This window comes from Rhinolophus sinicus, chromosome 17 (assembly GCF_057876585.1).
Source record: "Rhinolophus sinicus isolate RSI-liver-muscle chromosome 17, RSI-T2T, whole genome shotgun sequence".
Lineage (NCBI taxonomy): Eukaryota > Metazoa > Chordata > Mammalia > Chiroptera > Rhinolophidae > Rhinolophus > Rhinolophus sinicus.
In genome coordinates, this window is record NC_142517.1 from 53558809 (window position 1) to 53585607 (window position 26799).

Below are 26799 nucleotides of genomic sequence, written 5' to 3' on the forward strand. Positions count from 1 at the left end.
GTTTCCCCAGTGGCCTGTCTGTCTAAGGTAGCGAATATTAAAATAGTCCTAATAATAAAATAGCAGTCAACCGTGTAGCCTCCTTACGGAGGGGGAGGAGAATAGCTCACTTTCCCTGGAGGGCCTGAGAAAGATCAGTTTACAGGCGTCAGCATGGGGTATGACCCCTCTTCCTTCTCTCCATCTTGATGCTGGCACGTGCCTCGGGGACCATCATCTCACATTAGCCCACAGTCTGGGCAGAAAACGTAACCAGGACTCCTTTTCTTCCCCACCCAAAACATACCCAGTCGTTTTGCTGACCTGGCTTCTGATTGGAGGCTGGTTGCTTTGGATAATGACCTCCAGGACCCCTCTGTGGGTTCCAGCCTGTTTGTATTACTCTTACCGTAACTCAAGACGCCTGCAGTGGGGTGTGAGAAGGAAAAGGCCGGTATTTTCACATCCCTAGGTCCCAGAGGCACAGGAGACTACAGCGTCCAGCTCCCTGAGTGGCCCAGGGCTGCAGCTGCCCATGCATCCCTTCCAGACGGGCTGCTCGCCAAGATGAGGGAGCTTCTTCAGTACATCGCTTGCTTCTTTGCCTTGTTTTCTACTGGGTTCTTGGTTGTGGCCACCTGGACAGACTGTTGGATGGTGAATGCTGATGATTCCCTGGAGGTAAGACGCCAGCAACTTCTTTTCCTCAACCAAGCCCTTCCAAATTTTCCCTGAGCCCCACTACTTCACTGTGTTCCCTGGGACCGATGATAATATTAGCCAATGCGGACTGGCCTAGTCTTTCTTTACTGCTTACCGAGTCTTCACATTATTAGCTCATGTCATCCTCCCAGCTAATCTATGAGGGAGGTATTGTTATGCCATTTTACAGATGAGATAACTGCATATTGCCTCTTTTTTTCATAATGATGAATTCCCACAAGGGTAATGACATAATCCCTGTCACTGAGGCCTCTGGAAATTCACCTCTTCCATCACTGCATATACCTAAAGAATTAGCATGCAATAGGAAAATGTTGTTTTGAGGAGTTTCCAAGCAGGACAAACATGTCTGAGGGAAAATAAGACTTTCCAGTGAGTCCCAAGGTGCAGGGAACAGATATGGATTTAAGAAACCCTCTCTTAAAAATGAATTACTCTTGGGAACCGACTGTTATGCACGAATGAGTGAGTGGTTCACATTTGAGGATTTTATTTTTCTTACTGGAGAAGCTCAGAAAGAAGTAATTCTGGAGCTTAAAAGCATTTCCTGTGGTTATACGAATCTGAGAGAGATAGAACTGAGTAAAAATCAAAATCAGCTATTATTCATCAGTAAGGTTTCAGAAAGTGTAGGTAAGAAAAAGAAGCAATATATCAGGAACTCAAATAAAGAGTATATAGCAACCCAATATGCTCTCTTATGTACATTCTGAAGGGAACAATTTACTCTAACAAATGCTATAATGTCAACTCTATGAAGTTGATAAAAGATACCCAAGAGCAAGTTTATATATTTTTTCTCATAATTTTACTTATCAACTCTCAAGTTGGAGTTAGAAATGGAAAGTAATAATCTTTCCTTTTTGCTATGTATTAATTCTGCCATTATTTTTCTTGCTTTTAATTTTCCTCTGACTTCTTGACATGGCATTTCAAAATCATTGGAGTTATAAGTACTTCTTTAGTGCTAGGAAATTATATTTCTGAAAATTGTGATAGAATTGAACTACTGTAAAGGATGTTTGCTATATGTGAGTCCAGTGATGCATTTTATCTGGCCATGCATATAAGTGGTGGATGAAAAAAAAATGCTCTTTGAACAATGCTCAGGGAAAAGGGCAGATAAAAATGTCTGCGGCCATTAGCTTGCTAGAATCTGGGCTGTCAGTAGTAGGTGATTAATGCAGAAAAATGTTAGACTTGAGCAGACTTAAAATTATGTTTATAAAAAATATAAAAAATTTCATCTAAAAAGCACTGTAGAAATATTTTCTAAAATAATTTGAAAATCTTTCTGCTTAAGCTAATGGAACTGCTAACTTCACTTGATGAGAAATGGAGGTTCAGAAAAGGTCAAACCTCGCTGAGAGAGATTGGGAGTCCTGGCATTTAAAGTACCTCTTGCTTCATTTCTCTACATCCAACCAATTTGCCACCTGCCCTGTACAAGAACACTTCTAGTTAAAATGAATGGAATGAGCAGGCCAGGTTATTCACCTCGAGTAAATCCTTACTAACCTTGGGCAAAAGTTAGGGTTTCTTAGCTTCTTCTTTGTTCTCCATACTTGAAATATATTGCTACAAATATTCCCCAAGAAGCCTCCATATTAAAAGAACCCTGTAACAAATGATGCCCCTTCTCTTACAACAATCACTTTATTTGGCAATATTTATAAAGGGACACAAATTTCTCTTAATAATCGCTCCTTCAATTGTCCAGCACATGAAACCATATAAATCATGCTACTATCCATAAATTTGAAGATTCTGATACTCACTGGCTCACTTATACTTCTCTCTCTCCCTGCTTCCTTCCTCATTTATATATTACCTTTGGTCCATATTACTAGCTCACTTTAAACAACTGTTGAACACAGCATACCCATGGAAAATTTTTTTAAAAAAGGAATATTATGAATTTCTAGCTTTTCTTAGGATGATGCAGGCATCAGAGTTGGAAAATGCATTCTATAGTTCAAGTAAACATAACAAACATGAAATATATGTCATATTAAAGGTACTATGCTAGTTTCTACTAGGTGAAATAAAGATAAAGCAAGAATGAGTCCAGCCTTCCAGGAGTTACATTTAATGAGAAAAAAAAATATGCACATGAAACTAATAAAAGGCATAGGCCAATTCATATCTGAGAAATAAGTGAAGAAATTTCCATTGGAGCAAAGAAGATAGAACGATTATTTCCTGCAAGGGACAATGAAGCAAGTCTCAGGGAGAAAAAGACATTAGAGCAAAGCCTCAAAAAGATGCAAAGGATTTCAAAAGATAAAAATGGCGGCCGGGGCCTTCTAGAGGGCACATGATAAAGTGGAGAATGAGGAAAAGCTCACAGCTTGTTAGAGGATTAAGGTGAGTTAACAAGGAGTATTAGGCAGAAAAAGCTCAAATACTCGTGCCTTACTAGCGAATACTCAAATCCTACAAAATATTATTTTGCCTTACTTATACCTGCCTTGAAGTGTGTGTTCTTTGCATTAAGTAAAAGCATTAGGAAAAAGAAATAGTACACAGAATTGCAGTGTGCAGAGCCCTAAATCAGACACCAAGAGCCTGAAGCTAATACCCTGCTCCTGTCATTATTGATTCATTTGTGTCTCTGGGAAGACAGATGTGGTGAAAACAACTTGGATTGTGAAATTATTCTAGCCTGTGTTTGCCTCTTAATTGTCTGCATATATTGAGCAAGCCACACTCTTGTCCTTGACTCAATTACAAGATGAAGTTGAACTCAGTTGTTTTAAAGTCCTTTTTAATCTTTACATTTTTTAACATCAGGACTCCTTGACTATGATGACGTTTGCAATCCCAGAGAAATAGCCAGTCACTGAAGGACTGATGGCATCTAGAGCCTCCCCAAAAATTTCCACTGGAATCTTGAGTGAATGTTCTCCATTTTTTCTGCAATTTCACAAGCTCTTTCTTCCTTTCTCCCACTCACTCTCCTTCCTTATTTTTTTCTCCTTTCCCTCCTTTCTTCCTTCCTCCTTCTCCCTCCCTGTTTCTCTCCATCCCTTCTTTTTCTTCTTCCTCCCCCTTTCTTCTTCCTCCTCTCTCCTATCCTCCCTTTTCTATCACTTATGTTCTTCCTTTCTTCTCCTTTTTCTCCCTCACTTTCTCTTTCATTGCTCTCTCTCTCTCTCTTTCTCTCTCTCTCTCTCTCTCTCTCTCTCTCTCTCTCTCTCTCTCTCTCTCTTCATTTCACAAATATTCTTTGGCACTTGCTGTCTACCAGGTATTGTGGTGGGTACAGGATTATGAAGGAGGAAGAGACCTAAATTTTCCTTATGTTGCTCTCAACATATCGGGGAAGAAGGTAAACTGGTAGTTACTGTGTGATATGCACGTGCTATGATAACAAATAACTCTGCGTGTCCAGATCACTCAATCTAAGTCAAGTCTACCTAGAAGAAGAAACATTTAAACGAAGGACTTGAAGGACGGGTCGGTGAGGAAGGAGAAGAGGAGAATATTGCAAGCACAGGAAATGGTATAGGCAGAGATCCAAGTATAAGAGCACTTTACATTTGTGGCTTTGTGTATATTTCAACATAGGAAGAGTTTTCAGTGTAGGGAAGAGAATATAGGGACTGGGTCTCAAGGACTTTGTGTATCATGTAAAATACAGATGGTACACCATAGACAAGCATGCTTCATTGTAAACAAACATGTACATGTGTTTTAGAAAGATCAGTCATTCTGGTTATTTGTGGAAAATGTTTAGAAGGGGTGAAATGAAGTATCGGGAGACCAATGAGGAGACTTTTGCCATAAAACAGGAGGGAAACAATGGTGGTCTGTGCTGGGGTGGTAGCAAGCATAAGGAGATATGTGAAAATATGGGAAACCCTAAGAATTCAAATTGATAGGATTGGTAATTGATTGCATATAGGAAAAGAAGGCTGATGAAGAGGGAGAAGTCAAGATTAAAATCCTTTACTATTTTGGGGCAATTGGAGGATTGGTGGAGTGACTCACCTAGAGCTTAAGTGGAGGAAAATTAGTCTCTATACAGAAGTCATCAAGCATCAATGTCCCTGAACCGCCTCATTTTTTCTCACTTAGATTTTTATGCCGTACCTCAACGGGGTCAGTAATACAATGATTTATAGTGGAGGGACTTACAGGTTGGACTTGATTTTAGAAGGACTGGAGATTAAATCCCACCTTGCCAGGTAGTAGCTGTGAAAATTTAGACAGGTGTCCAAACTGCTGTAAACCACATTTCCTCTTCTGTGCATAAAATATGCACATTATAAGTGTCTTGTGAGGATTAAAAGAACTTGTGTATCTAAAGCATTTACCACAGTACCAAGCAAATACAAATCAGTCAATAAATGTTAGATATATTATTGTCTATTTGCAGTTTACTGTTTTGTTTTTGTTCTGGAAGAGGAAATGACATTTTGCATAATGTTCACTGAAGGAAGAGCTATGAGATTTAAGTTCTATTTCTATTTCTGCTATTGATTCTCTTGGAGAGATTTTGTTTACTTCTCTGAGCTGTGGTTTGCCCATTTTTATATTTGTGACTGTTTCCTTTTCGTCTAACCAGGGAAATAAGACAGACAATAGAGACAAAATAGCATAAGTTACCTATTAAATACATTTTAAAAAGAAAATTTATGAATTAATAACATTATTAGTACATTACCTATATTATAAGATGTGTAATCCTTCATTGTCCACACTGAAATAAAAAATTAGTTTCTTCACAAAATTACTGGTCTCTCAGTTATCACAAGGAAATAAATGTTTTCACAAGATTATTCCATTTTCAGTTAATCTTTTGTTAATTATTGACTCAGAACCTGCAATACACCAAGTACTGTTATGATTAAAATTTTATTACCTCAAATGAAAACTTCCCACATTTGGATTAATTTTATCCCTATAACCAGATTCTCTCTTGGGATTTCTACGTGCATTAATGATACTACAATTCTCTCAGACATAAAGTAAATATTAAAATAATTCTATCTAGCATGTACTCTGATTATTTATATACTAGTTTTACTTTCCAACTGATTCCAAACTCCTTCAGTGAACATCTGAGGCTACAAAAGTTCTCTTATTCATCTCATAGTCTTGTACAGAACCTAGCGTGAACTTCTAAATAACAGGAACTCATAATGCGTTTTTAACACCAATTGATTGGGTGCCTATTAAGATACTTGGTATATTTATTAAAAGGATGAATAAATGATTGTGAATGAAATATAATGTGAAGTGATCTTCAGAAACCTCACGTTGATCCCTAAATTAGGAGTATCTCTGTAGGGAGACCATCATTATTTTTTAGGAAAGATCTTTTATTTTGCTACAATTTCAATTCTCTCAAGATATAGATTTAGTTTCTCTTTTTAATAAGATAGGAATAAAGGTCTAATCCCCGGGATGTGTAATAAAGTTGGTGAAGTGTGAATTCTGGTCTTGAGGATATAGCTTTTCTGCCCAGTGTTTCAGAGAGAAAGAAATGAAGAAGAGAGAAAAAAGAAAATTAGTATTTTATTATTATTCACTCAACATAAATTGTGATCTGTCACTGGGAAGTAATCATTGCAAAGTTGTGATACGATCCTTTCATAAGCATTCTAAAATGATTAAATGTGTGACTTAAATGAATTAAACAATAAATGTTAAAACAAATATTTAGATAGGTCAGATATGCATTAGGATGGTGCAAAAATAACTGTGGTTTAAAAGGTTAAAAATAATTGCAAAAACAGCAATTACTTTTACACCAACCTAATAAATTAGGTAATATAACTGTGAAGAACACAAAAATTATATTTTACCTACTAAGTTTGTATTATCATATTTTTGCCATTTATACTTTTAGCCAGTGCTCCATAAATAAGGAGGCAGAGCTAAACCAAATATATTTTAGTAAATAAACTCATGGTACCTAAATGGAGTACAAAGGAAAGGTGGCATCTGTTTATTTTAATCTTTCTTCCTCATCCTTATAAAATGCCTGTCTTGAGTTCTTTTAGACGCTGGGATAGGGAAAAAAAGCTTAAATAAAATATTAAAATCAGAAGTTCTGAATCCTAGTATAAAAAAAATCAAATGTATTTCATGTTAAAATTGAAAATGTTTCAAGGTTTAGTATAATATAGTAAAATGTGTTATTTAGTATTATTAAAACTTTTTCATCTTAATAAATATATACAAGGAACTACTGGAAACAGGCAAGTTGAATCTTCACTGTTAAAGTATATTATTAGCACAAAGATGGTAAAATGGTATGAAAACCATAATTTCCTATAATTTGGGTTTGCAAGGTGGTTTTTAAAATATAACTACATGACATTTAATTTTTCTTTTGGTTTATGCATTCTCCTACCTATGTATATTATATTCACACAAAAATTAAAGTGCATATGCATTTATAACCAAATGCATATTGAAAAAATATGTTTGATAGTAGTTAACCAACAACAAATATTTACTGAGCCTGCTGGGTATAATTTACAAGATGTGACAATTAAGTTTGTTGTGAACTAGTTGCTACCCTTTTTCTGATATCAGAGGGATAATGTATTATGAATTTTGTACCAACTGGACAAACAGGTAACCAAGTTTACTATTTGCAAATGCTGAAAAGGTTGCGTGAAAAAGTTTCACAAACTGAGGTTTTCACCAACAATTCATGGCTCTTGCATCATGACAATGCACCAGCTCCCACAGCACTATCTGTGAGGGAGATTTTAGCCAGTAAACAAATAACTGTATTGGAACACCCTCCCTACTCACCTGATCTGGCCCTCAATGACTTCTTTGTTTACCCAAAAATAAAGGAAATACTGAAAGGAAGACATTTTAATGACATTCAGGACATCCAGGGTAATACGACGACAGCTCTGATGGCCATTCCAGGAAAAAAAAGAGTTCCAAAATTGCTTTGAAAGGTGGACTAGGTGCTGGCATCTATGCATAGCTTCCCAAGGGGAGTACTTCGAAGGTGACCATAGTGATATTCAGCAATGAGGGATGTAGCACTTTTTCTAGGATGAGTTTGCAAACTTAATTGTCTGGCCTTGTGTGCGTGTGTGTGTGTGTGTGTGTATTTTTCTCATGTGTAACTGAAGGAGAAATAAATGCCAATTAAAATGTTTTTAAGTTTCTCTAATTCTCAAAACATATATGTGAACTATGCAGAGGCAAGACAAACACACCTAAAACTATAGTAAACCACACAAGGCAAGCAAAATTGTGTGTTGCTGCTTGCAAGTATTTCCAAAGTAAGAAAAGATAAATTGGCAAAGACTAGCATAGAGAAGCCTTAATGGGAAAGTGATAAAGAGATCAGAATAATAAATATCAGGATTGAAGAAATAATTTATAAACTCAACTGGGAAGAGTCATCCTCAATATGGTTTCTTAAAGCTTTTTCTGAGTGGTACCCTGCTCATCCTGAGCACTGTAGTAAATACTTTCCAGAGCCAGTTGAATAGACAGGGTCTAGGCTCACACCAAATCGGTTACAAATTTTCTAGTTTAAATAATAGTTATTTGACTCTTGGATTCAGCGGTTCTAGTCTATTCAGTCAAGTTGAAAACACCTATTACGCATCAGTGCATACAGTGTGTCAGTAACCATTATCTATGTCAAAGTTCAAATGGGGCTTAATGTGTATGGATTAGATAAATTGACAGATTTTTTTCCTCTCAGTAAACATCTATTGAGCATTATTGTATACCAAGAAGGAGGGTCTGTAAGCTCCTTGAAGCAAGGTGACATACTTGTCTTTGTCATTGCTGTATCCCCAGCATTTAGTTAGTCTGTTGACTGACGCATGACAGCCATTCAATGAATATGGTATGTAAGATGACAACAGACAAACTTAGAAGACAGATGTACATAAATGCACATACAAAAAGATAATTCAATATTGTAAATGCTATAAAAATATAAACAGTGAGAGACTGGGGGAATCTCATGAATGAAGGAATATACTGGAAGTGGGATTTGCATAATAGGTAGAAATTTGGCAAGTTGAAAGCAATAGTGACTTTTTCTCATTACTATATACCAGGACAGGAAAACTCAAATGCCTGTGGAACCAGGAAGTCAACATGCATGAGAAAGGCAGACTGCACAGGAATAGTGAGGAACATGTAAACACAAATCCCACCTAATGGGAGTAACTACTCAGCTCTTGGGAATTGTTGCTACGTGGGGCCAGGAAGTCCGGGTGGCCAGACTGATCGAGTTTCCAAGGGAAGCCAGAAATCTGGACTGTTCTGTAAAATCTCTATGTTTTACTGTTGGCAACTAATTAATATTAAGAGATTTCGGTTGGCCTCATATTTGTAACTTGTACTTTTATTGTCATACTGACTTCTCTCCATTTAGGAGACTATCACCTCCTCACTTCAGGAGCCACAGATATTCATTGAAATAATATGAAAACTCCTCTAGTATGGTGTTCTATATTATTTATTAATATGTAAATCACATGTTAAAAGAAGAAAGTTTAATTTTAGAATAATCTATTTTAGACAACTCTGTGAACTAAGAATTATAAGTGAACATTTTGCATTTTTGCCCTTTAAGAAAGGTTAACCATAATATTTTAACCATCGGTCTGCTTTTTAAGAATCTGTCTTAAAACTTTTAAGAACTTTGATCCACTTGCTTTTTAAAAAGTTCTTAATAAGCCATTGTACAACACCAAGATAATTACGTGAAGACTATTATAAACAAGGAGGGCTTTCTTAAATATGACAACATAAAATCTTTTAACCTTGTCTTTTGTGCACAAAGGCACCTTTAAGGGTGTCTCCAGTAAGTGCTACATTAACACAGAAGTTTAGTTAATTACAGCCACTATTCTCACATACCTTAACTGAGTGTGAATACCAAGCAATCTAATAGTGTGCCCCTGAGCATTAATATCTAATGAAATGGGATTCCTTGTTTCCTCTAATGAGCTCATTGCTTTTCTAAATATGGTCATTGCAGGTAAATGATCAATAGCCTGGAAAATGACACCACTACTGGATTATGATGGCAAGAAAGAAATGCTCTTTATGTCAAATAAGTATCTTCACATATCTCAGGCTACTTCCTAGATAATCTCATATATAACAAGAATGGCCATATTGGGTTTGTTGGTTTGTTTTCGTGGCTGCATTAGAAGAAAATTATGGATAGTCACTGTTTGATTATGGAGCAGTAACTTCAAATCCACGTACCTAGCTCAAGTTGGAATAAACTGGATCCAGTGTGTTTCTAAAAAGTGAGAGACTGGCAATTGGCTATGAGAAAGTCTCTTTTCTGTTATGGTTATACCATATTTCTGTTATAGTATAATGGTTCCGTACAAATTGCCTCTACTATATTCTTTTCCTAGGGCTGCCATAACAAATTACCACAAATTTGGTGGCTTAATGTCAATGTAAGAATGTCCAAACCTGCAGATAATTTTTTCCCCCAGATAATTTTTATAGGAGCTTATTTGAGCCAAACTGACAACTTTGTTGAGAAGCAAGATCACAAGTGTTCTGGAGAATGACAATTTTGCAATTTCTTTTGGACATTTGCAATTAAGGAGGGAATGTGAGGAAGATTACATAGGTGAGAGAAAGCAAGGCAGGGATTAGATTACAGGATAGCTAACAAGATTATATGGTCTCTTGAGGGTGGCTACACTTCTGGCTTCTGAGGGGTCTGAAAAAGAGGCATTTCAAAGGTATATGTTAAAGTAGAGGCACAGAAACAATGGACAGGACTTGCTTAAGGCAAAGATAAACCTTTCACTAAAGAAGTTATACCTGGGGCGTGACTACCTACCATGACCTTCCCTGTTAGGAATTTATGATCAGTTCACCCTGTGAGGTTAGTTTTTGTCACCGGACTTGTCAGAGTTATTATAGAGTTCCTTTTTCACTCACATTAACACTAGGAAAATTTATTATCTCGCAGTTCTGGAGTCCAGAAGTTTGAAATCAAGGTGTTGGCAGGGTGGCACTACCTTTGAGGGCTCTAGCTGAGAATCTGTTCCTTACCTCTCTTCTATCTGCTGATGGCTGTGGGCATTCCTTGACTTGTGGCCATATCACTCCAATCTCTGCCTCCATCGTCATATTGCCATCTTCTCTTCTGTCTGTGTCTCTCCTCTGTCTCCTATAAGAACGCTTATCATTAGATTTAGGGCCTACCCTGGTAATCTGAGATGATCTTGGTATCTCAAGATCCTTAACTTAATTACATATGTAAATCCTTTTTTCCAAATAAGGTCTCATTCACAGGTTCTGGGGATTAGGACATGGACATATCTTTTTGAGGACCACCATTCAGCCTATTACGTCTACCTTTCTCCACTGTCGTTATGATTAGTAAAGCTGAACGCAGTCACTACCCAGGGTATTATGATATTTAAGTAGTTACATTATCATTTGTTGAGCACATCATTTATAGTGTGTAAGTTTATAATTTTTAATTCGTATAACCACTCTAGCATTATCTCCTTTATACAGATAAAAAGACTGAAGCTCAAAAAAGGGAAGATCTTGCCCATGTTACAACACAGTAATAACAGTGTTAATTCATATTTCAAGTCTACATGTTTTCAACTATAGCTTATGTTTTATCCCTACATAACTTTACATATTCATATTCTTTAGAAATTTCACAAGATGGATTTTCTTCATTATATTTTTGGTCTCTGATTCCTCAGCTTCCTGAGATAAATACTTGATACATTTCAGAACATCACTTCCAGATTTAACCTTAGGAAGAGCAAGCCAAAGTGAGGTTTTGTAGAATTCTGGCTGTAGGATAAGAATAAAATTAGGACTTATGACTTCGTTCAAAGCTATATTTTAATTTCCATTGCTAGAGTACTTTAACCCAAAATGGACTTAAGCTTTTTTAAAACAGGTGTTAGGTATGTTGCAATGCTTAAGGGCATAGACAAAGACTGCTGTGTTTGAGTCCTAGCTCCTTCATTTATTAACAATGCTTTCTTGGGGTTAATAACTTTCCTACACCTCATTTTCCTTATTTGTGAAATAGACAATGATAATAATATCTCACAGGGTCCTTGAATGAATAAATGAAATAATACCTTAAGCAGTAACTGCTTCATAGTATAGACTCAATATAGAATTATTCATTGCTACCAGTTATAAGTATTTTTCATAGAGATAGTGATAATAGAACTACTACATTCAAAGTTGTGATGGAGTAGTGAGCAGTAGGGTTTTATTTGGCACACAACACACCTCCAAGCAGAACGTGGGGCAGAGAGGATCGCAGAACAAATAGTCCCTGACAGGATTTTCTTTTGCAAACCGAAGTGTTTTATATTCCTTCCTTTCTTCTCCACATCAGTTATAATCCCCATGCCTTTGCATTTCTCTTCCCACTCTGCTCTGTTGTTTACTCTGTCTTTAAGAAAAAATTTAAGTTTTCATTTTCCGAGATAGTTCTTGATGAAATCTTACTAAGCTATTTCCAGGTTTCCAAGGTAATGTGAATGCGTAATTGAGCCAGAAGAAACAATCATATTAGCTGTTTTCATATGCATGAGCGCTGTTAAGAATACTGGAATCTATGTAATGTTGGCATGTTTACAATTCTAAGAAATCTATTGTGACTTACAGTTTATAGATAAAGTATGGGAAGGCTCAGGGCACGGGTAGCTTTTAGCTCTAAGTGGACACAGAATCATCTGTACAACATTTCTAAGTAAAAGTGGTTTATAGCTGTCAGAGCGTATGAAACTAATGCTCAGTTTGTTTACATCCATATCATAGCTTAAGCATTTGTAGTCTGTCAGAAGAGCAGGGAGGAAGAAACCATGCGGTCTTCATATTTCAGTTATGCATGTTTTATGTATAGCTTTCTGTGGCAATTATTTTAAGTTTATGAACCTCATATATAATAACATTTTTCTTCATGGAACCCAGTGTTCTTCAACAGTGAAGAAAAATTAATGTACATTCTCAATAGACTAAAGATGTCAACTGTTATCACCTATTATCCTATTATTATATTGATTTGGGGGAGATGAGTAAATGTCAGCACAGAAAAGTGAAGAGAATTGTCTCCATGTTAAACCATGACGCCATGATGGAACCAGTTGTAGGCATTTGCATGTATGGAATTCTGATTTTATCCATCTTAGGCATGACTTTTCCTCTGCCCCACCTCCATTCAGGAAGTGAGTTCATTTCCCGGTGGGGAAAGCCTTTAATTATTAATGCTTAAGGGAAAATACTCTAAAATGCATTGTGTTTGTTGTAAATGAAATTCTGATCACGCTTGTAACCACTGTACTTTGCTATCAAACTCACAAGAGCCACGTTCTTCCTTTGATCGTGGGGAACTGAAGTGTGTCTACGTGAGTCATTTCACACAGTGTCTTCTCCAACATCTAGGTGAGCACAAAATGCCGGGGCCTCTGGTGGGAGTGTGTCACAAATGCTTTTGATGGAATTCGCACCTGTGACGAGTACGATTCTATACTTGCTGAACACCCTTGTACGTATGCCTTAGACATCCCCTTGCAGGGAGGGAATACCAAAGGAAATTGAACTCAGGTTTCCATTGTATGGTTTTGTTTTCTACAGTACTATATTAAGGGTCTGTCCAGTTTTAAATGTTTTGATTAGAAATTTTGTTTATTTCTGAAATGTGAAATGAAACATTTTAGCGTATTTTATCTTTTCCCATGTATTTATAAATTCTTTAGTGTAAAAATGCTATCTTATTCATCTCTGCTTTTCTCCAAAGACCTGGCATAGTGCCCGATACACACTAGGCTTATAGTAAACACTTTTAAAATGGAAATACGTTCTTCAGGATGTTGTGATTTTGATGATTAGAATTGACAAGTTAGATGAAAAGCATTTCAGAGATATCTTTTAGCAATGACTTAGTTCAAATAGGAAGTTTACAGTATTTCAATGGAAGATTTGCTAAGAAAGAGAGAGGTGGAGATAAAGGGACACAGACAGAAAGAGGCAGAAAAACAGATAGGGAGATAGGTAGGCAAAGAGAGATACACTGACTCTGGGACCAGGGAATGAAAAAATCAATATATGTGACATATTATTAGTGGGAATAGTGAAACCAGCTCCTTCGCCTTCCATATCCTGAGCTTTAAGTTATAATTAAGTGTTACCAAGGTCCAAGTTTCTAGGAATAAAGAGATTTCATAGATTAAAACATGTTATTGTTGATTCTCTGAATTCTTCTCCTTACCGATTATTTATTTTAGAGTATTGAATGTGCCAAGAAATACTGGTCCTGTTATTAAAGCAAATTGGTTTTAGTCTCTTTCAAAGTAATTGACAGGTGATAGTACCACATGGCAACTTCTTTACTTAATATAATTGAAGAATAAACCTTGGAATGTGACTTTTCCCCTGCACAGTTATTTCATCCAGGGAAAAGCACTTAAAAGGAGCAGTGCTATAAAATATCTTCCTCTGTCATTTAGGATTTGAGTGCCTGAAACATTTTTAACATAATTCATAAAGCCTTTAGTTTATTTGTCTAAAAAGACCTCTTAATTCTTTGTCTTTTTTTTCCTTGTGCTAACCTAGTTTTACCTACAAAGAAGCGTGATTTGGTCAATAAGAATGGAAATTTGTGTGGGCTGTAGGCTATTGCAGAAATGCCATCAGATGGTTAGAGCTGAGAAGAAAAAAGAAAGATGAAATCTTTCAACCTTTTCAATATGGTTATATACATTTATGCAAGAAAATAAAATCACTCATAAGCCTACTGTACAGAGAAAAAACATTGTTTATATTTTAATGTTCCTTTTTTGTCTTTTGCTTATACTGTCTCATATTTTTCTTGTGATATATTCTTACCTGTTAGTTTCAAATAATATCTAAAGGATCTTTTAAAAATTCTATCATATACTTAAGCACAACAGAGATTAAAATGTATTTGAAGAAAATAATATAACACTATAACTCTAACTTCTAAATTATAATGTTACCTATAAGAAAGTAGAATTTTATTTTAGTCTTTGATATCTTTTCACATTCAAAATTTCATAATCTTTCCCATTGCTCTTTAAACCTAGGATATACAGACCCAGATAAATACTTTTTTTCAGGGCTCCTGTTGATATAGTTAATTTGAGCCTCCTTTCCCCCCATTAGAGTATTTAATGTTACTCTGGCAGCCAAATCTCACCCAATACTCAAAAAGAAATTTCTGGCTAGCCAGCATTAGCCATCTGCTTTTAGAGCTGCCTTCTTGGAAGTGGGCTAGCCATGGGGCCCTGTCTGACCCGTCAGTGTGAGTGCTGGAGTTCCGCGTGGCATCTGAATAACACTGGGTGGCATCGGGGGTTGAAAGGGGGAATTCAAGGACCCTCAGGGACTTCAGAACACCCCATCTAGATGGCATTCTTGTACCTTGGTGGTCCCAGGTTCTCAAAAGGGACTTAAATTTCAGGGAGGGGCACTCCAAAATGTGGGACCCCTTGGCTAGGGATGCTGAGCAGGAGGCCCACTCATATACACCATTTGAGAATCAAGAGTATCTGTTGAAATATAAAAACTGACAATTACCTAATGAGTTACACATTTTTTCTTTCCTTAGTTTTGAGAAAAATCAGCCTTAGAGTCGGCCTAAATTTGAATCTTGAGTGTAAATTATTTTAAAGAATGATAAATTTGGAGAACTTAAAAATTCCATTCTAGAAATAAATAGATGCTCATATATTAATGACAATGATTATATATAGTATACTTACCTGGTAATAATGTAAAGCTGATTTTATGCCTTGATAGTCTCTTACATGGATCAAAAAATATTTTTTTGTATTTTAAATAAGAATAATTGGCCACATTTTTGTGAGCAATCTATTACTCAATAGTACCTAAAGTTACTTTACCATTGAGGAAAATTACTTACAATGCAAGGAAACCCAAATCATTATGAATATAAAACATAATTCCTGTATCTTTAAAGGAATATATTTTATTACTCCTCTCTGTTAGCTAAAATACTAGTAGTTCTGACTTCAGAATTAATTAACCCTCCTTTGGTCATGGCTTGAAGGGGTGAAAGAGAATATGATCTGCCTTCCAGAAATAGTCTTCTGCTTAATGACAGAAGCTCCTCCTCTTGAAATTCTACTGATGGCTCCCACCAGCCTAAATTGGCAAGAGACATCCTAAAGTATTTTACTTTGTTCCTCTATACCAAATTTTAACAAATTATTTAAAATATGTTTTTCAATAAAACGTCAAACAAATATAATGATTATTTATTGAATATTTATCGGGTAACTTCCTTAGAACAGATACTCTATGTACTTCAATTCACTGTTCAACTGTAACACTCATGACCAGTACTCATTCCAGAACAAAAGGCAAAAGAGAAATATTTAGTCATCACTATATGCCATGCATTTTGCTAGGAAGCCAGTAAGACTAAGTAATAATCAATGCTTAAGCAACTAATGTCAACAGTCTCATAATATTTTTTACGAAAAATTTAAGGGTACTCATTTTCAAGTTTATGCAAAGTTAAATGCATGATTCTTTCAGTTGCTTGTGTTACTGTATGTGGTTTTATTTTTATTTATTTTTTTTATGTACTTCTGTGAATTAACATCTTTTCGTCATCTGACTCTGCTGTAACCACATGCCCTGATCTTCCAGTGAAGCTGGTGGTAACCAGAGCGTTGATGATTACTGCAGATATTCTAGCCGGGTTTGGATTTATCACCCTACTCCTTGGTCTTGACTGCGTGAAATTTCTCCCTGAAGAGCCGTACATCAAAGTCCGCCTCTGTTTTGTTGCCGGAACCACATTACTAATCGCAGGTATTGGTCTGGACTTAGTGATAGAGGTAGAGAAGCTCCTTTAGGTTTTGAGGTGAAGGAGGAGGGTGCTGTTCTGAAGCAGTTCATTTCAGGATCATGTGTGACTTGCTTTTCTGGACTGAAGGAATAAAGAACACATCCATCAGTCCTACTTTCTTTTGTTTGGGAATCAGATAATCTCTTTTTGTTAATAAGTAGATCAAGATTTGCTGATGTCCTCAAACTAATTTTTAACCATCTAAAGCAGCTGTATAATGCTTTAATTTAAAAATATAATTTCTTTTGCGATTATTCCTGAAGTTAAATCCTCAGTTAAGCCCTGAGCCACCACCTCCTTACCTGTACCCACTCCCACCAATTCTTTTTAGCAACGAACTAAATTGTTCCAAGGTCTATGTTAGACTTTTCTCATGTGCCCACCCATTTGATCAAAAATGACACAATAAACAGATCATGTTATTATCTCCTCTTAAGAAGCATGAATAAATGGAGTTCTGAAGACTAATAAATCAAGCATGACTAATGAACCACAGGTTGAAAAGCACTTTACATGTGGTTTATTAGTGAAACAGCAAAATTGATATTTTACTCAGGTCTGTCATCAACTTCAAAATGTAGAATTCCTCTATTACAACACGATGTCTTCTTTGGATCTTAATGCAAGTTGGAAGGAAGTCTCTGTGGAAGAAATCAAAGAGCAGGAAGACTGAAAACTGTTAGGAATGCCCGCCACAGAGAATCATCTTCATTTATGGTAGCAGCAAAAAGTTAGCAAAGCAAATGTTAAGTGGAAACCTGACCAGGCAGTGTAGGATAGTGAATGAATAAGGATTTTGGAACTAACTATACCTGGAGATATATACGAGTGATACTATGTGACTCTAGGTCAGTTACTTAACCTATCTCTGTTTCTTGATCTGCAAAATAGGCTGAATTTCCAGCAATAACACCTATTTTGAATTGCTATTATGAAGATCCAGTGGGAACAGAGAAAGCTCATAGTGGGGAGCCTAACCCATCATGTACTCAAAACCAGGCTTCCCTGATTTTTCCACCCACATGCATCGAGTCAAGGCCCTGATGATCCTCAGTTTGTATTATAATAAGTCACAAGAATTTAGTAACTTTTTTTTAAGGCATTAATTTCTATATCCAGTTTAGTGATAAAATAAAGCTTTTGGAGGTTACACTGTGTTTTACTTGACAAATTTAAACATCATTTAATGCTATACAATTTGTTCCAGAATACTTTTTGAGATATCACTAGATGGTCCATATTTATAAAACAACAAAATGAGCTAAATTTTAAAAAAACTAAGTCAATAAAGAAAATTCTTGCAGGGATGTTTGAATAAATGACTAAATTAAATTGTCAGACATGGCCAAAGTCTTGGAACCATCATTTGAAATTAATATGCTATATGTAGATAGATATAGGTATAGATATAGATATAGGTATATGAAATCTGTTTCTAAATTTCAAAACAAGGGATTTCCATTCTAAACCTGTGGGTTACAGTATTATAGAAAAGGGTGATAATTTATACCCTGTTATCTAAAGATTATATGTTCGTGATCTGGTTCTTCTTAAACTTCTTGCATTGTAAAACTGGGAGAAGAATGCAATGAAATGGTGTCTTAAATAGAAATCACAAACTTCCTAGAAAAAAATGTAAAACTTTTTTTAGACACTACAAATTTCAGAAATACCCTTTTCACATAGCCTTTTATCTCCCAACTCCCCATCTTCTTTTCTTGTATCTAGGCCCTGACATGCAATTTAGACCTTTAAAACGAGAGGAACCTAGTGGCATCATTTCAAGCCAATTGTCGGAGAAACTAATGTATGAGTAGTGAGTTTTATTTAAAAGTAATAAAGTTTCTTATTTCATTCTTATGTTATGTGGGGGTGATAGATAAGAGTTTATTTTAAAATAAAGACAATTTTTACTTCAGTTATTTGTTTTTAATCCTAAAACACTAATAAGTGACTTTAAAAACATAGTTTCCATATGGGTCCTGATTATGCAGCTGACATAGCTTCCTTGGTGGGTCTGGGTGGTATAGAGGAGTAACAAAATGTTCTTAAAGACTTATACTGTCAATTTAAAAAATCAATATAGAATGAACATATGCTTTGCATTGTTTGTCTTTGATTTTGTGTTCTTTGTCTTTATTCTTTGTTTTTAATATATTTTGTATTTCTACAACACTAAAATAATGTTGGAAAGATAGGAAAATTAAAGAAAACCACAGTGACCATTTTAGGTTTCCACAAGCAAATGAGCACTGCACTATTTTATTTTTGTATTTCTATGTGTGTTTAAACTGAGATATAATTTGGGAGAAATACAAGATAGAGGGCAAAAGGAAGACATAAAAGAGGTGACCAAAATTTGTGTTGTCCATGAATTCATAGTGTTGTTATTATCCTTCTAAATAATGCCATCAATTTTGGGTATCAGGCAGATCTCCTTGGATGTTAATTTGGAAAAGGCCTGCATCATTTTTTTTTTTTTTTTTTTTTTTCATATCTTTCTTTTCTTTCAGGTGCCCCAGGAATCATTGGCTCTGTGTGGTATGCCGTTGATGTTTATGTGGAACGTTCTTCTCTGGTTTTGCACAATATATTTCTTGGCATCCAATATAAGTTTGGTTGGTCCTGTTGGCTTGGAATGGCTGGGTCTCTGGGTTGCTTTTTGGCTGGGGCTGTCCTCACATGCTGCTTATACCTGTTCAAAGGTAAGAACAAAGTAAAATAGCCTCCTTCCTCACCTCTAGTATCATTCTTTCCAACCCAATGGCAACACATCTCACCAGTCCAAAGTAATGTTGTTTACTTGATCCCTACCATTAAAAATTTCAGTTGTTCAAGGATAACTGATTTGCAATACTTGAACCTCATTACCCAGTTAGTGTTACAGTCGTTGAAAATAAAAGCTACAAGTGTGCCTAATACCCAAATATATAATGATTATTTTAATGTGTCATCATCTTATATGTCTTCACTCAATCTATTAAATTTATATTTGGAATGAAACAGAGAAGTAGTCTGAGAGGCAAGCCAAATATTTGTTGTGAAAGAATGTAACATGGTTTCTATTATAAAGCTATCACTTGAAAAGCTAAGGGAATCCCTCTCCGGATCAGGAAAAATAAAAGGAGGATACTTGGTTGAATTTTAAATCCAAAAATAACTTTCAGGATGAAAATTTTAGATTTTCATCCAGAGTTCTTCTTAGATGATTTCCTTCTTAGAATATGTATATCTTTGCTTCTTTTGGGGAAGAATATATAAAATGACATTATTTTATTTCTCAAAGTTTTCTCAGCCATAATTATTTTTTTTATCTCCACAATTCTCTCTCTCAAACAGATGTTGGACCTGAAAGAAACTATCCTTATTCTATGAGGAAGGACTATTCAAATGCAGCTATTTCCATAGCCAAGTCATATGTGGCTCCTCGGACAGAGACTGCCAAAATGTATGCTGTCGACACAAGGGTTTAAAGTGCTGCATATCAGTCTGTGTTTATGTTATTTAACTGGAATTAATCAGTTGCAAAGTTCAGGTTAATAAAATAGTGGGTTAACCCAGAAACAGTTATTTAAACTTCATGTGCAACTAAAATAATTGCTCACCTTAATCAAAAAGTTTGTCACTTCCGTTATTCTCAGGTTCTTCCTCATTCTGTGTACCCTCCCTCTCTCATTCATGCACATACAAACACTTTCCTTATATTTCAAGACAAGCTTGCTAGGATATAAAAATGTTTGTGATTTCTATATTGCTGTAGAGACTGTGACATTGTGATATTAAAATAAAATGACACTTTAAGAATAGAATGCAACCCTCAAAAGAGGCCAGAGATTCTCATCTTTGAAGGGATTGACAAGCTTTCGTTCTTTCCCTGGTTTTCGGTTCACTTTTTGTATTCTCAGCTGAGTGAGTTATTTGATAACTCTGAAGAAGATGGTTCTTTCAAATTTAAGCTAGTATATCAGAGCCTGCTACTGCTCTGATTCTGTTAAAATAGAAAAAGAAAATAGCGTTATGTGTCAGCCATTGGTGGAAGTTAAAGATAAGAAATTCCCCCTCCATGCTCCAAACGTCAAAGGCAAATGCTAAATTAATAGAGTCAGTGGTGACTTTCTGTTTCATTAACAACATAAGAGATATGTGTATTATGGTATCACTACTTTCAGTTTGCCATTACATTCCCAAATGATTAGACTATAGCAGTAATATGAGGTGTGATAAAAAAATACAGTGAATATTTAAATTAAAAAAAAATTAACAGAAAAGACACATTGCTATTAATCCCCCTCAAAATACTCTCCTTTGCTTCAAACATACTTATCCCATCATTCTTGCCACTTTCTGAAGCAATTCTGGAGGTCCTCTTTCATGAGTTTCTTTGCTTCATCCTCCATCATGACAATGCTCCATGTCACACGTCACTTCTGGTACAGCAATTTCTGTCAAATAAAAACATGACATTGTGTCCTCATCCACCTTATTTACCAGATCTGGCACCGTACAAGTTCCGGCTCTTCCCCAAAGTCAAAATAACCATGAAAGGAAAACATTTTGAATCAATTCAGGACATCAAGGCAGCCACGACAGCACAACTGAAAATACTCATGAAAGAAGACTTCCAGAACTGCTTCAGAAAGTGGCAAGAACAATGGGATAAGTATGTTCAAAGTGAGGGAGAGTAATTTCAGGAGTATTAATGGTGATGTGTCTTTTACTATAATAATTGTTTTACTTTAAACACTCACATTTTTATCACACCTCATAGCTAAGACAGGGAGTTCACTCATTTATTAATTGGACATCCAAATATGTTTCATGAATGCACCATATTAGAATTCACTGATTCAGTTGTCCTTTCACAACTAGATCCTCAGCGCCTAGCAAAATATCTGACATATAAAATTTAACAAATATTTGTTGATTGAGTGAAATAAAGACTCACCCCTCTCTTTCAAAATCAATTACCCTCATAAATTGGTGCTTTTTTGAAAAAATAGAATTACATAGACACTTAAGAAGAAAATCAGTGAATGATGGCTAATGGGATTTTATTAATATTCATAATGTAATAATCTTTAATCTTTTAAATGGTAGAGCTTTTAAAAGGTTATAAATTTTAATCTCAGGTTTTCTGATTCCTAGTAATCCATATGAATAGCATTAGTACCCTTGCAGTACCTTAATGGACTATTGTCTAAACTAGAAATTAGTTCTTAGGAAAACGGAAATATAGTTGTGAATTTCTGAGGACCCCAAGAGAAGTGTTTTAAGTTTAAAAAGCTAAAAATAATGTGAAAATGAGATGATGAAAGCCTAGTACACATATTAATGTTGTTGAGAGTGGTGTTCATGATTTTACCAGTATTCTCAGAAGTTCTAATCTAATCAGAATTATGGGCAATTGATTCACTTTTATTTCATAGGTATTACTAACTGTGTAATTGACTTTGAAAAAATATTGTTTGTAGATCATGATTCTTAGTTATATGGGTATTATTCTATGCATTTAAAAACTTATTTGTGTTTTTTTTTTTTTTTTTTCTCAACCATGGTTTTTAAAATTTTTATGTTCACTTTTATTTTATGACGTATTGTCTGTGATGTTTTGTGTACTCTAATATTCTCTTGAAATTCTGGGGAAAAGCAGGCTAAAAATTAATTAAATAGTTCACAATATTTTAGAGATACGAATTTTTCCCTTCTCAAATATTTTATTTGTATGAGGAAATATTTCAAAGTATTATGATGATAATTAACATCTATGACTGTTTTGAATCTTTTTCTCAATAAGAACATTTTGCATTAGTACTTTTACAAATACAAAAATACTATATATTTTAATACTAATATTCCCGGGAAGAATATTAGTATTTTTTTTAATTGCCTAGGAGATGTTTCCTTTTAATCCATAATCCATGATAATTTAATAAAGCATCTCCAAATAAAGCATAAAAATATATTTTGTATAGCAACTAGTGAACGACAAAACAAATATTAAATAGTTAAGAAGTAATCATTAACATGGTGGTGGCTCAACATGCTGAGAAAGAAAAAAAATAATATAAGCCCAAAGGATTAGGTTGAAATATTAAAGTTCACTAAAGTCTGGGTACTATTTATAATGTAGTCGTGTCCTATTAATTGCAATAAAAAAAATAAAATTTACAAATTAGACAATTTTATTTATCTTCCACTTTATTAGCTATTGCTTTTTAATATCACATTTTATTATTATAGAAGTTGTATATGTGCATTGCAGACAGTTGAAAAACAAAAATGTATCTTATGTAAATAGCATGGCACCATATTCTCTCCACCTAGAACATCACTACTCCTAAAACCTTATTGAATGTCTGCACATCCTTCCATATGTTCTGTGTTTATGCACATACACACAAACACTCACACATAGACATACATTAGGTAGGGCTGCTATGTCTCTTGGACTTAGTAGAGTGGCCTTATGTAGTAGGTGTTCCGTGGGGCCCAGTGGCACAGTCTCCCTGGTCACCTGAGCCGGGTGCTCCAGGTATGCTCTTGTGTGGGTTATGTGTTTCCTCTTGTTGTTGTTGATCCTTGGTTGCTGCTTGCACATTAATGGGGGGATTCTTTCCCGGGTTGATTGGTTGTGAGGAAAGGCCGTGACTACAGTGAAGGAACTATTGTGCAGGAACTGACCCTATGGATCAGGATTCACTTTAGCAGAGCTCTGGTGCCTGCCCAGTGTGCACTTTGAGTTTTTCGTCCTTGGAGGCAGCCAGGTGATGCTCCAGCTCAGTTTGAACCTGGCCAGTGGGCATGCCTGCCCCAGGGCTACCTGGGAGGGGACCACCACAGGCCAAATTCAGACACAGCTTGTGCTCTGCCTGAGGCCACCTGGCATGAGTCACAAAGCAATCCACACATATCTGCCACTCACATTGTGCTTGGAGGTGCCTTGAGAGGCCAAGCCAGGAACTAAGGCTGGCTGCCATTAGTGCTGGGCTTAAGGGCTGCTCAGCTAGAGGTACCAGACATGCAGAAGCCAGATGCTGCTTGTTTGGGTTTTGTGAACCTTTGAGAGACTTGAGGAAAATCTGCAGCGTGACTCAAGGCAGGCAGTTTATATGAAAAAGCCACTGCAAGCTGTTTGGGTGTGCTCGAAAGTTGGTGGGGGTGTGGTCTCAGAACACCAGGGTTGGGTGAATGAATGGTAATAGCTAGGCTGATGGAGATTCAGGTATGGCCGCCGCCTGTGTCTGCACGCTGGAAAGGGGGAGGGCTCAAAAAACGAAGAATGGCTCCTGCCAGCTCCTCCATCTGGGAGAAAGCTGCCCCTCGAGCTCTCACACTGCAGCCAGACAAGTCAGTTCCCCACCGCATGTGTGGAAACGGAGCCCTAGAGAGCAGTTTCCAGGCTCTGGGCCTCACATGGAAAGGTGCTGGCTCAGGTAGTAAATGGCCATCAACTGTGATTGGATGGCCATCAGCTGTGGCTAGTTGGCCATCAGCTGTAACCAGTGAGCCATTGGCCACTAATATAACTGCTGTAGCTATGCTAACAAAGAATGGGGGCTAGCAAGAAGATGGTGGCTGAGCTAGCAAGCATGGATTGCAGCTAGCAAGCAGTGGAGTGAGGGTTGCAGATCATGTGGCTCCTGTTTCCTGTGTCTCCAACCCAGCCTCCAGTGAGAATATAGTGGTGTGACTCCCCTATCTATGGCTCCGTGGGTGTTCCTTTTTGGCTTCACCATGCCCTGCGTTCGTATGTGGGGAGCGGGACCAGAGACCCCGCCTGACACCCCGCATGAGTCCCTGCATGACAGCGTGTCCCTCACGCCCCTCAAACCGCTGCCCCAGCGCTGGAGCTCAGAGTGAGTGATTCCATCAGTGAGTAAGTTTGTCCTCCAAGAGGAGTACCTCGGAATGTAGCTGCCTGGGTTTCACTCAATCACAATCTCTGCTGGTTTTCACAACCAGAAATTGTGGGGACTCCTTTCCTTGGCACTGGAACCCTGGGCTGGGGAGCCTGGTCTGTCCCTTTGCTCCTTGGGGATGAGGGACCTTCGCAGCCAAAATATTCCAATTTTTAATGGTCACACGTGGATGTGAGACCAGCCTATTTCACATCTCTGCCCCTCATACCAGTCTCCAGGTGGCTTCCTCTATATGGCTTTGGTTTAGCAAGACTTCAGACGATTCTCAATGATGGTTGTTTTGTAGTTTAGTTGTAATTTTGATGTCATGAAAGCACAGCATTTACCTACTCCACAATCTTTATCCCTCGAGCGAGGTAGCTCAAATCACTCTGCTAGCTCAAATGTGACAATTTTTCAATATTTTTCATTTCAGGGTACCATGGAGTTATAAATTTTCATTAATTCAATGTGTTTTAATTTACTATAATTATTATTTTGATACTTGCAGTGTTAATCTTTGGTCAATAGGGGCTTCTTTAATTTGACCGCTGTGTTTTCTGGACACAGTCCTTCAAAAATTTATTTTTCAGTAATCTTAATGTTGAAGTACATGCAGAAAAGTGTGTTTATAGCTAGATGAATTTTTCACAAAGTGAATATACCTGTATAATAAATCAGTGTCTATGTCAAGAAACAGAAGATAATTTTCCCCCAGAAGTTACTCCTTGCTCTGCCTTTCAGTTATTATCCTTACTATCCTGTGGGTAACTTGCAACACCGTAGATTAGATTTGTCTGTGTTTGAACTACTGTATATTTGTTTGTGTCTAAGTTTTTTCACTCAACACAAGATTCCAAATTCATCTATATTGTTGTGTGTAGTTTAGTATGTTTGTTTTCATTGCTGTACAGTATTTTATATGCCACAATTACTTAATATGCCACAGATACTTAATCCATTTTACTGGTGATGGATATTTGGTTTGTTTCCAAATTTTAGCTATTATAAATAGTGCTGCTATGGACATTCTTGTATGTGATTTTGGGAGACACCTGCACTCCCTTCTTTGATACCTAGGAATGGAATTGCTCTGTCATAGATGTGCATATGTTTAGACATAGTGGATATTGTCAAACAGGTTTGCAAAGTGCTTGTAGCAGTTTATGCTCCCACAACCGTATGATGCTCCACATCCTTGTTAACATTTAGTATTGTCTTTGGTCCTTTTAGCCTTTCTGGTAGGTGTAGATGTGTAGTATCTGGTAGGTATCAATAAACAAACATCTTATTCATTCTAAATAACACTGTGTCTAAATCTGTAAGAATCTATTGTTAACTAATTTAAAATCATGTTGTTCTGTGGGCTCGATACCAGGTGTTTCATGCTTAAAAGAGAAACGAGGAAGTTGTCTTTGACTCTTTCATCACCTTCATTTCCACAGCTAGCGAAACAGTAAATGCTATGGATTCTAACTCCTTACAAGCCCTCAAGTCATTGCCTTAGTCCAAGTCATTACCTCATTTTAGCCCAAACCATTCTCTCTCTCCTGGAAGGTAGTAACAGTTTCTTCTTTTTCTTTCTCTAGTCCATGCTTCACACTACAGCCAGATGAAGTTTTTAAAAATAAATGTCCAATCATGTTATTTCTTTGCTTGAATGTCTTTCTATTGTTTCTAAGATAAAGCAACACACATTTTAACATGATTTTTAATGTTGGATGTGACTTGGTCCCTGGGTACTGCTCTGATCTCTCCTTTTAGCACTCTCTTCTTTGCATTTCACCCTCCAACCAGACTGCGTTTCTTTCCCTGCCTCAAAAGCCCTATGCTTTTTTGCTTCTAGCCCTAAGACACCATCTCCCTTTTCCAATTCTTACTCCTAACATCCTTCCTATCTCCAATAGCACATCGCTTCTTCAGGGAGGCCTCCCAGACTTCCAGCAGACTAGGTTAGATATCGGCATGTCTCTAACATCCGAAGCTCTCCTCTGATTGCCCGCATTGTGCTTCACTTATGAATGTGGTTTCTTGTTCCATATCTCAATTTCCTGTAAAGATTACAAGCTCTAAGAGGGCAAAACATTTTATCCTTGTGTACTGCTCTATTTCAAGTACTTGGCACAGTGCCTGATACACAGCCAACCTTCAACAGATATTTTTGAAAAAGTGAGTGACTGAATCGTGATAATACACTGGCCTGAAAAAGCTAAGCATCCATTGCATGTACTTCATTTGTTCATCGGACTATTCCTTCCGTTATTTATTCATATATGTGTGCCATTTTGTCCAAAGGCCATCTCTGTTTTCAAGAAGCGTTAGGGCTAGAATGAACAG

The 26799-nt window shown here is 36.5% G+C and overlaps 1 protein-coding gene across 1 annotated transcript; it reads left to right on the forward strand.

Moving 5' to 3' along the window:
* On the forward strand, positions 1 to 26461 carry CLDN16 (claudin 16). The gene is made up of 5 exons (XM_019743140.3): positions 1 to 660; positions 13111 to 13213; positions 16363 to 16527; positions 19078 to 19269; positions 19904 to 26461. The coding sequence occupies exons 1-5, from the start codon at positions 547 to 549 to the stop codon at positions 20035 to 20037; spliced, it is 708 nt and encodes a 235-aa protein (XP_019598699.2). The 5' UTR covers positions 1 to 546; the 3' UTR covers positions 20038 to 26461.
* The last annotated feature ends 338 nt before the right edge of the window (positions 26462 to 26799 follow it).